The 12,253-nt window shown below is 44.1% G+C and overlaps 1 protein-coding gene across 1 annotated transcript in view; it reads right to left on the bottom strand.

Annotated features, from left to right (window-relative positions):
- The window catches only part of IFT43 (intraflagellar transport 43), a 42,985-nt gene that overhangs the window by 16,033 nt on the left and 14,699 nt on the right, over positions 1 to 12,253 (bottom strand). Inside the window, exon 3 of the mRNA XM_014890024.2 lies at positions 11,177 to 11,244. Coding sequence (XP_014745510.2) covers positions 11,177 to 11,244 — 68 coding nt within the window. The remainder of the gene's footprint in view (positions 1 to 11,176; positions 11,245 to 12,253) is intronic.

The raw sequence follows: 12,253 nt of genomic DNA, 5'->3' as shown, positions 1-12,253 counted from the left end.
AGAAAGTCCTTTGTCTCTACTTCTCTCTCTGGAGTTTGCAGTCTGTGAGAAGCTAAAGATTACACTGAATCAGTGATCTGAGCCCAGTAATATCGACTGCTAGAACCAGAACTGCAGCTGTGTGGCGACATCTGCACCTGCACTTTCAGCTATATCTGCGCCCTCTATTCAGAAGCAAAAATGCAATGTAACTGGGGAAAGAGCTCTTCCAGTGAGGATGAACTGTCCAGCTCCATCCTTCTCCCCAGTGGTAGCACAAAGCACTTTTTGTGAACCTCCTGATACTATGGAGAAAGAAATGGATGGCTTCAGAGAGCCCTCCACCAGTGCTCAGTGGCGTTTAGACTCTGAAAAGATTGAGATAGAAAGATGATGCAAGATTTCTCCTATTTTACTCCTCCTTTATGCCTTCACAGAACCGGTTCCCACATAGCCTTGCCCTCTCCAAGCTGAAACATCCCAAATGATCCCATTACTCCTGATGATTGTCCAACCCCAAGTAACACTCTCTTCCTCAGTACTCACACTCCTTACATCTTTGCTCCTGACTCCAGGCAGGAGCGAAACACTCCACATGTTCATACTTCCCAGGAGAAAAGGTCACTACTATTATCCCTGTAAGCAATTTCTGTTTCTTTTTCCTAAGCTCCCTGTCGTGACTGATATCCAGGTGGCCCACAGGGAAGGCAGTCATGTTAGTCTTAGAGGCAGAGACTGCTTCACTTATGTTCTGAGCCTTAAGCTTTCTCAACTTTTCCGTGTTGTTAGGAAAGGACTTATTCAAGACAATAAGCAAATACCTCATTATGAAGCAGCTGCACCATACATTGGAAAAAACAGTTATTTGGGGAACAAACTTATCAGCAGGGAGGGGGAGAACAGTACTGGCCCCTTTAATCCCAGAGCCCAGGTGTTAGAACTCTCCCATCAAACAAGACCATTCCTTCCTCTTCCCAGGACAAGTTACAGCCCCATAGTCAGTGCCCCCTGGAGAACACCTTAGTCCCTGTGCCACAGGTCCCAACAGTGGCACTGGGGTGAGGTAAGTCTCTCATGCTGACAGTACTGCAGTTTATACAGAGCATTTATATACTAACAGCACTGGAGCAGGATCTAGAAATGACTGCTCGCTCTTCTGTTTAGGAGAGACATCTGCTTCCACTCACCTGTACTACATATGTTTGTTAATATATGATTTGGTACAACATTATTTGATTAAACTAGCACTTCAAGCCAACTCGTGAGCTCACATGCAGAAAACTATCCCAAAAATATAGTATGAAGCTTCTGTAGCACAGGAAGGAATTGTATGTATTACACTCTCTGTCGCCTAAATGATCAAGCAAAGAAGATACCGGGCAACCTACTATTTCCTCTATTTTTCTTATAAGGCTTCCTTTCATTCTGTTTGGTGCCAAATTACTTTTTGAGTTCTTGTTTCAGACTGGGGGAAAAAAATCACAAAACATTTTTGGTTTAACTACTCTTTTGCTTTCTTGGTGAAACTGCAGTACCTAAATCTATGTAACAAAGAGACTCAGAGGAAAGACAAGCTTCATTTTGTGTCCTAAGGTTAAAAACCTTCAAGGCAACAAGGGAAATCATTAACAGATCTTTGAAAGGTGCCCCACCATCAATTCTCTCCATTCCATAAACTTAACTGAGGGCTAAACTATACCTGGAGATAGTATTCCTACAGAACCAATCAATTGCTTGTCTCTTTGCTCTCCAAGTACTGTGGGAAGCCTCACAGGATTTCTTCATGGTGTTATCACATTACTTTAAGGACTGTGGAGTACCCCTAAGAATAGTCTCATCTTACCAATGCCAATTGCCACACATTGAGACCAACATTTCCTCCTTCAGGAATATCAGGTCTGGGTAAGCAGTACCCTCTTCATTCATCTTGTGAGCTTCCTAGTGGTGAGTGAAAGCAGACATGGAACGAACCCGACTAAGCCCAAGCCAGCATGCACAGCTTTCCTACTCTTTTCTCATGTTCTGAGCAACACGAAGTGCACTGCCCTGCTTTATCCGCTGCAGCAGCAGGCACAGCCCAGAGAGGGCAGCAATAAGGACCTACAAAACGAGCAATTGAATATGAACTACAGATACAGGAATTCAAGTAAGGATAAACAAAACAATACAATCCCAGTGCTCAGAAATACATCCAGTCTGCTGTATTATGCACCAGCCACTGCCCATTTTTGTGAGACAGAGATACATACATCTGTTTTTTTCACTTATGCTCCCAAGTCCATTGCATCTGGAGGAGCAAAGAACATGGACTCACTCCACCACCTGGACAGTTCCCTTTAAACTCCCTTTCCCTGAGAGGCCATCAGCACTCCCAAACATAACCACAATCCCAGAATATTCCCTCTGGCTTTGGAAAGCTGGTTACCCCCTCTCTATTTCGAGGGATTGAATAGCTGTGAAGCTGGGTGAAAGACCCTGACAGTCCTCGTGTAACCCCATGGTATGTCACTCCGAGTACATAATACCTATTTCTCTCCGAGCTCTGCCCTGGGGCAGAAGATATAGATCTGATGTCTCTCTTGAGTCTTTTCTCAGTTCTGCCACATTAATGAGAACGGGTTAAACCTCAAACTCAAGACCTTACTCCCGCACAGCCCCTGATGCACAGCTGAGCTGCCTGCAACTTCTGTGCTGAAGGGTGAAAGGAAGTTCCAATGTAGACATCATCTCTGTTAAACTGTTTCTTTCTCATTTAATGGACTACCACGGAGATCTAAATGGAGATAAAGTGGCAGGGCTCAGAGAACAGCCAGGATGTTATCTTTATGCAGCATGACAATGTGCAGTGGCTAATTAGACACCGTTAACCTATTTTAGCAGAGGCCATAACTGGGATGAATGGGGGACAACGTCCTTGAAATCTTTTAATGTCCACAGCTCATGAGAGCTCCAGACACACTTGGGTCCTGCACCGCGCCACAGCCAGGTTCCAAGGGGTTCACTGTGCTAGGCCGGAGGTTCTCTCATGCGGCCCGGGGAGGCGTGAGGGCGGGCAGCACAGCCAAGGAGAAGGAAGGAGTTACCGCCGCTTGCTGAAGCGCACACGGAGGCGGCGGGACGAGAGCAGCCGGTGTGTCGCGGCGGAGGAGGAGCGGGCTGGGAGCGGGGCAGCGCGCCGCCACCGCCGCAGCGTGGCCGGGCCGCGGCCGCCCCCTGCCGGACACAGCGCGGGACTGCGAGCCCGGGCCGGCCTGCAACGTGCCGCGGGCTGGCCCGGCACCCGCCGCCACTCCGGACCGAGGGCTGCTCCCGTTTTACAGGGCAGGCGGCGAGAAATCCATCTGCCCGTGTGTGTGTACGCGTATTTCCCGACATGCCTCAACCACTTCTACGAATCACGTGGAACCAGAAAGCCGTTCCAAGCATCCCTCTTGCTAAAAGAATGAAACGGAAAAAAAGAAGAAGATCGCGATGATCAGAGATGCATTTTGTTTGGAAACAGTAGGGCGATCTAAGGGCGGGCAGAGACAGGCTGGGTGCGCAGGAAGCAAGTCAGCAGCCGGCGTTCTGCCTCAGTGCTTCCATCCAAAACCATGACCCACCTCAACACCGAAGGCTTGTTTCAGCCCACAGAGGCACGAAGCCTTTTGCCTCTTGGGCAAAGACTGTAATTCAGGTCTAGGCCTGAGGGAGGAGGGGAAAAAATATTTTAAAAGATGTTGTACTCTCTTGCTCAAGAGTTCCTTAAGTGCCCATCACCACAGTGAGTGGGCGGTGAGCTAGGAGTTGCAGCTTGTTCAATAGCCTAAGGCACAGCTAAGTTACACATCCAATATGACACACAAGTGCTAACTGATAGTTCTCCGGGCTCTCCACCTGTGGGTCTCAGTCACTACTTGTTTGCTGTGGCACAGGAAAAGACACATTCACCAAGGCTGTCTGTAAATTAGAAGCGCTGCCCATGCTGGAAAGCACCACAAGGTGCCTTCTCAGCTATTCCATTGTGCCTTCCCTGGCTCTGATCTGTTGTTTTAAGTTTCCACTCTCTCTTTCTGGCCTGTGGCACCCTGGAAAAGCCAGGTTTTCCTTTACAAAATTAAGGAGTTTAATCTTCCCATATCCTACAATCGAGGCAAGTTTTGCCATTGATTTCAGCATGCTGTGAGCCTTTATTTTCATCACACGATGTCACCTCACAGCCCTCCGCTTCCTAGCCCTGGAATGCATGGCTATCTGTGTCACTACAATGCGGTTTTGGGCAGACACACGTTTTTTAAACTGTAATGGCCCTACCATCCATGTCCTGGCACCTCACCAGCTGCCTGTGCTGGTCGGACTGCATGCTGAACGTACTGCCCCAGAGCATGGCTCTGGAAGAGGATGGTTGCAGCAATGAGCAGGCATGCTCTGTGAGATGGGATCTGACAGACACTGCTGCTAGCCAGCTCCAGCTGAAATGGACTAGTGAGGCACTTCATCTCCAGCTGAAGTGTTTTTGTTTCTCCTCACGTCCTAATATGTGGGCTTACTTAACAGAAACAACAAAGGAGGAAATCTCTGGCAAGCAGGACTTTAGGAACTGGCAAAAAAGAGCAAGCTGACAGAGAGTGCTCCCGAGGATCACTGAACCTCAGCCTACTCACTGCATCATCCCCGAAGCAGATGTTCCCAGGGTTGCCTCTCTCACTCACTGGTAGGGAGCTGACCGGCAGAGCTGTTCAGAGCTCCCACTGAGCAACAGAAAAAACAACAACACTCAATACAAATTCCTGCTGTGTGGGAAAACAGAAAGCAGTGCGGCAGTTTCTAGAGGTATTCACCACATATCTTTAGTCCCTGAGAACAGAGGCTCCTATCCAAGTGATCACGATCTTGGCCTCCAGTAAGCACAAAGCCCAACTCTCACAAAAAATTACTCTTGAAGTTACAGGAGCATTTCAGCTTCCTTTTAAATAAAAAAGCACACTTCTGGATCCTCATGGTTACGGGAAATAACTGTAAAAAAGGAGACAGAAAATTTGTTTAAGGTTGTTTGGGCTTTTTCCAAATCTCACAATAGAGAACAAACCTATGATTACGAGGTTCAAAGACCTTTCACTTGTGACTGGCCTCACTGAAAACATTTCTATGAAAAATATTAGAAAGAATTAGGTATTTATTACTGAATGGTATCTTGTTCTGTCATCTGAGAGCAACAGCTTCTGAACAAAGATATTTTAAGAACTTGGATTAAGAATTTGAGAATTGTAGAGGGGTTTTATGGGGAAGGGGGCTGGGGGAGGGGGAAATAGGGCCAAGCAAGTAGATCAAATTAATCTCAGGTCCCTTTCAACAGGTAAACTGCATTAAGCTAGACTTCACAGCCAATATACAGGTGACCTACAACGGCCAGACAAGCTTTTAGCCTTGGCTATGACAGATACAAAAGGGTTGGGAGTTGCATGTGCTCTTCAAGAAGGTTTTGCTATTTTAAAATAGAAGTATTTGGGACAGCAATAATAGCATCCCCTAAATTTGCTGGGAAATTTCTTGGAGATGGAGAGAAATAAGGAAGGAAAATGCCTTGTCCTCAATCATAACAAAAAAAAAGTCAAAGCGACTTCACCCTGAGAATACTCTGCCACTTCAACAGTTTACATGGACCGTTACTCAAAATGCCCCACTTCTGTTTTTGTCATGCAAGCTTCATTTCTAGGGGTGCAAGAGGCTGCAATCCTACTAGACCGTCCATTGCACAGTACCTTTCCAGAAAAAGAAGTCAAAGAAAACATCACTAACTCAGAAAAAAATAAACAGACATAAGTTAAAAATAAGAGGGGGGGGGAAAGGAAAAAGAAAAAATGGTAAAAAAAAACCCTTGAAAATAATAAAAGGGGAAAAAAGGAAAAATAAGAAGCAAAACTCTTTTTCCAGGCTCCTCTGAGCACTGCAAAGACATAAGTGGACACAAATCTTGCAGGAAACTCTTGCAAGTAACACTAAGCAGGTTTAAAAGGAATAAAAATCCCCTGTGACAGCCAGGGCACTGAGAGATTCTCAGGTGACTCTTCTGTCTTTTAGGGACTTTTCTTTTTCTGCCAGTTATCTTTACTGAGTCTAAACAGAAACACCAAGGAGAGCTCACCCCAGCAATGACATGAAGGGACAAGAGGACAGGAGCTAGTTAGCATTCCTGGAGCATCCAGCCTATTAAAAAAAAAAAAAAAAAAAAAATAAAAAGAAGAAAAAATAAAAAGAAGAGGGGGCAGGGAGAGAGAGGAAAAAACCCACCCTGGGCCTGCACACTGCAGCTTACCGCCATCTTGATGTCCTTGATGCGTGCCAATGGCATGGAAGTGGCTGGCACCAGATCAGCCCAAGAGAAGGAATGAGAGGCCAATGGAGATTTATGTGAGGAGAGTGAGATGGACAAGGTAAAATTGTCAGGAGGAGTTGTTAGAAAGTAAAATATATTGTGACAATTCCACTCCTGCCGTTCATCAATAAACTGACAGATCATTTAGTGTCAATTAGGAGTGATAGATGGACAAGTCCCCATGATCCTGGGCCAAAATTAATGGCTGGGAGGGAGAGGGTGATTGAAAATGACGGCTGACATTGAGAGGAAAGTCCTGAAGGTCCCCAAGGGGCCATTACTTGCCTCATTCCCTTGCAGATCAATGCAGGGACAAACCCAAAAACAGACACTTCAAGACAAAACTTGAACAGACTTCCTTTTCTTTCTTCTCCTTCTAAGCTATGCCTCCTCACTTGGCAGCCTTGATCCTCTCTGCCTATACTCCTCACTTCACTGAGGACATCCACAGATGGCTGCAAGCTGCAGAGAGAGGCTGATGTCTCCCATGCAGCCAGGAGTCTGGCTCCACTCCTAACATGGCAGTGTCACAGAGAAGTCCAGACTGAGACTCACCTCAACACTGCTGGATTGAGAGTAGAAAACAGGAGCAGTGACACAAGCTTTCCCCCACTGTTCCAGTCAGAGAATCACGAGCACTTTACTACTTACTGCAAGACGAGATTGCTAGAGGTTCTAAAACCAGGCACTCTCAGGGGTCATTTCTTATAGAGAGAATACAGGATAGTTTAAGCCCATATTTTTTAAACAGGAGGTTTTTAACTTTACTTATCTCTAGAGACCTTGTATCATAAAACCTCTTAATCTCTTAAATAACTTTCCTCCAGCTCCAGGGTGCAATCTCACCACTGCCCATCCTTCAGAGCCTTAAATGATATCTACATGGGCTAGGTTACCCTGCTCTAAAGGTCACCACAACTGCATCCTCTTTCTTCCTACAGGCACTTAATATTCACCTTCTTGACAAATGCATTCCTGGACACTATACCACTGTACCACTTCTGTTCCAAAATACTTCAGCATGGTCATTTTCCAACTTTGTGTGGCCTATCAATCAGAAAGGGGAAATTTCAGTTGTAGCTGAAGCACCTGTTGCTGAACTGCTATCATCCATGTAGAAGAAATGAGGTACATGTGCAGGCACTGGAAGGGACTTCCTACTGAAAGAAGCACTTATGTTTACTTGCAGGGCTACCTGAAACAAGCTGTATTTATTCCTCAACAACCCTAGCTGCTGCCCAGAGAGCTGTAGGAATTTTATGGGGCTTATTGCAAGGCCAAAGGGATTAAGCAGCTTAGTAAATTGAAAAAGACCCAAGAAGCAAAGAAATGAAGATACTGCTAGAGAGGAAACTGGAAGAAATTATATGAGGGAAGTCAGAGAGACTAGATCAAAAAAAATTGGAATTAAATAAATAATGGAAGCACCCCTCCTTTATCAAATCCTCACCAGTATGTAAAACTGAGTTCCATTTTCCTTTCCCCACTGGCAGGCACTTTGTGTTTCTTCCTTTTGATGACTGAGATAACCTGACAGTAAAGCTCTGCTTTGCCTGTCACGAGTGTCAGCACTGATGTCATTAGGGACATCAGCACAGCTTTCACAATGGCACTTGGGCTCCATCCAGTGGTTAGAGAGCTGCTTCTGTAGGAAAACCCAGCTGTAATTACAGTTATTTATCTCAGCAGGCTACTAGGCCCCAGGTGGCTGCCCAGGTTCTTGGCTGGTCCCCTTTCTGTTAATACTGGGGCTAGAATGTTGCTGGAGCAGCAACGACATCACCTCTTCTCACAGAGAATGATTCTTCTGAGTACAGGTTTAACTAGATACAGCAGATTCAGGTACAGATGGCCCTGGTAGTAAGGAAAAATGAATTTTCTGACACTACTTTGAACCATTTGGTTGCTGTTTACAAAGGACCAGCCTGGGGGTTTGCTCAGACACCAGTGATCCTCATCATTACCCAGATTTACAAAATGGGACTCCTAGTAATGAAATTCTTGTATAAGAGTGCTGGGAGTCCAAAGTAATCTTCCCATGTTTGGCTTTTGAAAACTAGTAAAACAGATCATTTTGATAGTTCTCAGCAATTTAAATATCTGATACTTGCAAACGCCATAGGAATTCCTGATAAAATGCTGTCTCTCACACACCATCTGTACTAATTAATTTTAAAAATAATTTAGGTTGGAAAATTTTAAGAGTCCTCCTTCTCTTCCTATCTTGCAACAGTCTGGGAGAGCAGCAATCTGATGCAAATAATCAGCAAAATGGTGAGAATATTTGTAAGTTTACAAAAGCATGACATGAGCTGGGCAGGTAAGGGACTAAAAGAGAGAACAAAGGTAGAAAAACAGGTTACAAACTAAATTCTACTCTAACACGTGCCAAATGGAAATAAAAAGAACAATTTAAGTGATCATTTCATACTGATAAGACTCTGAGCTAGAAATATAGTAGAAAAGTATCCCTGCAGGAAAAGCAACATATACACAGTTGTAACCAACTGAATCTGTCAAAAACAGAACTAAAAGCTAAGACTTCAAATGGTGAAAGAGTAACATAAGTAGCTACAAGATCGTTGCACAAGTGACTGCAGTATCCCACCTGAGCCACAATATATTTACACAACACAGAAAATCTAACTGTAGCCACTGTGCTCATCCTTCCATTTTAAGTGAAAGGGAAAAAAAATCAGATTTTAACATTGTCAGTTCTGAAAATCAAATTACTTCTAACAGAACAATTCCCAAGTGTAGGTTCAAGTTACACTGGCAAAAAAGGGCTTAAACCTGAATCAGATATATCAACAGAAGCATGTTATTCTAACTACATCTACACTAGTGAACTTGGAGCAAGTTAACTTGATGGGCTTCCAAACTGAGTCAAATTGGTTGAAAAGCTGTGGGGAGATAGAGCCTGAGAAAACAGAAACAACAAAGCTACAGCAATATTGGTATGACATCAGCCAATGACTCAGACTTTTCACATGAAGGCTTTACCCTGGGATATGTCACAAAGCAAGCCCTACAGGCCAGCATCTCAGACTTTTTTAAGGGAGAGAAGAAAGATCAGCTTGGGGAGAATAAACAGGAAAGACGGGACTTAGTTGTACAAAACCCTTGTACCTCATATGACTGGCGAAAGTCAGAACAAACTTCCTCATAAAATTTATTCAATAAAAACCCTTATTACAAATGAACACTGTCAGATATGACATATCACATGCATGATTAAGCAAGGGACACATCTTGGTCTCATGTCCCAGTGTGCAGATTCTCAGAGGCAGAAAGGTCTGCAACCCTGTGTCTGTTCTGCTACTGCAGCTGAACTACATCCAGGATCATAGAAGCCTTTACTCCAGACACCTACAATGTCTTGTAAGCCATGCAGTTGAGATGCTGGGGGAGCACCACCAACAGCTATTGCTGCAAATCTATAGGATAAAGCTAATGTCAAACAATGGAAAACATGGTAAAACAGCACAGAGTTGTTACATTAGGAACCTGTTCACTGTCCTTCAGGGCACATTAGGCACAGCCCTGCATATCCAGTCCTTCACCAAACCAATAATTACATAACTTATTTTTCCTAAACAAGAAAATTGAACCTCCTTGTCTGCTATCACATTTCCATAAAGCTTCTGCTTAGTCCTACAAAGATCCAGTATCATTGGTGGCACTTTTTTACTAGCCTGAGGTGGACGCATCTTTACAATGGCAACTTCTAGCTGCAGCCACCCTATGAAAAATAACCATTATCAGGGTTAAACTGGAGAGCAACAGGAGTTCAGGCTGAGATCTTTATTCCCTTGCTTTATTCTAGTCTTCAGATTTCCAAACTATTTATTTTTCAGAGACAAATAGAGTGATATTTTTCCCAGAAAAGCACTGGTTTTTGGAAAGGCTACTCCAGAATACAGACGACCTTTCTCTGCTCCCAAGAAATACATACTGTATAACAGGTTTCTGGATGTCCTCACCCATTCTCAATTTCAGAAAAAAAATACATAACTTTTCATAAATCACAGTGCCTCCAAAGCATATATTAAGACATACAGACTTTTATTATAGGCTTTTAACTACACAAGCAATCTCACACCACTCCACAGCTGAGCCCTTCAGCTCTGTGAATACAAAACAGAATATCAGCATAACTTCCCAGCTTGGAAAACCACAACTACTTGAAAGCAAGCAATCTCCTCCTAGTCTGAACTATCCTTTTGTTTTCACACCTATTCTATTACCATGTCCAGATACTTCCTTTGTCTTACATGTCCTTCATGTAAGCATCAAGCTTCTCAACACACATTCTACAATTTGTATACTTTTTCCTCCCATCTCTTCTCGCTGACCATCTCCATCCATCTCCATTATACCATAACCTTATACACACATAAACATTGACAAATTTCACCTTTACTGTCAAGGCTGATCACTAAATCCTGATGTGTTCATTGCACTCTTGTCAGTGTGGTGCTGTCATGTGTCACTCTCCTGGAAAGGACGGAACCAGTCAAATACCCCATCCCAGCTCCTGCATTTAACATGCTTATTATGCTCTTGATTCCTTTCAGGCACTGTACCAGGTAAGGAATGCACTGCCTTGGGCAAACAGGGATATGGACACAGTTCTAATCCTCACCCAGTCAATTAGCCAACAGAACCAAGCAAGAGCAATACTTCAAATGGCTTGAACAAATTACATTGACATTGGAAAGAGTGATCATCTAAAAGACCCAGGAAAACTGTTCCAATGTCTGTGACAGCAAGGTCCAACTAGTGATGTTCCTTTATTCCATACCTAAATGCCTCTTAATAAGGGAAGAGGTGAGGACTCACTTGGTAGGTGCCAGTACAGGATCATCTGCCCAGCCTCCTTGCCGGCGTGGGGGCTTAGGTGGTGGAACCTTTAATAAAGAGAAGAGACATGTTACAGACAGCTCTGGTCAAGGCAAAGTCAAGCCAATTGAGACACCAGGTCTACACACACTAATGTAACACTTCACCAAATAATGGAGAGATAGTGTTTAAAATGCTCTTTCATCATAAAATAAAAGGAAGACATAAACTACAGGACAGGTTTTTAAGCTTGTCTGTAAACAAAAGATGCATCACCCTAATCAGTATGTTGACAAGTTTCAGGTCAGTGTGCCTTTGACTTTTTGAGGACACACAATACAGTAGCTGACTGATCCACAGAGGATGTCCTCTCCTGGCAAAACAGGGTTCACTGGAAACTTGTTTATCACTGTTGCCCACATATCAGTGGGAGGGATCACATTATGCTTTTCCTAGGGTACAAGACACCATGTTTTAGACATCTTGTTTTAGATGAGGAATTGTTCCTAAAAAGTCTGCTTTTGTCCACTGCTTAGAATAGGAGGATAGATGCCAAGTTCAGTGATCCATACTCAAGCTCTTCCAAAGTTAGTTGGGATGAATCCCATCACTGCCACCACTGAAATCCAAAGGGGAAGATCATCTGGAGCTTAAAGACATCCCCTGCTATTTTCCTGTATTGTCTTGTGTGGCACTCTGCCACATGGCAGGAGAAAAATGGGAATTCAGCTTCGGGCTTATGATGGGAATTTCAAATGAGGCCATGAATTCCCACCATTTGGAAGCTGCCTATTGCTGTTTACAGTTTTGGGCTTGGTTCCCCCAGCCTGAAGCACTTTGTACAGCACTGGTCTCAGTGTTCTGCATGGCAGGCAATGATGAAAACAGAGGCAAAGCGAACCCAGCTCACATAGCTCCCAGCTGATGGTGCCCAGGAAGGGAAGATGGATTACAGGGACCTGTGAATGGACCATCATGAGAAAGATTGGGTAAGATTGGGTAAAAGATGTCCCAAAACAGAGAAAAAATGCTACCTGCAAAGGAATGATGGGGACAAAGGTGGCTTCCACAACTTTT

Source organism: Sturnus vulgaris, chromosome 6 (assembly GCF_052056855.1).
Source record: "Sturnus vulgaris isolate bStuVul1 chromosome 6, bStuVul1.hap1, whole genome shotgun sequence".
NCBI lineage: Eukaryota > Metazoa > Chordata > Aves > Passeriformes > Sturnidae > Sturnus > Sturnus vulgaris.
Note: the sequence above shows the minus strand (reverse complement) of the source record. Positions and strands in the feature narration are given on the sequence as shown.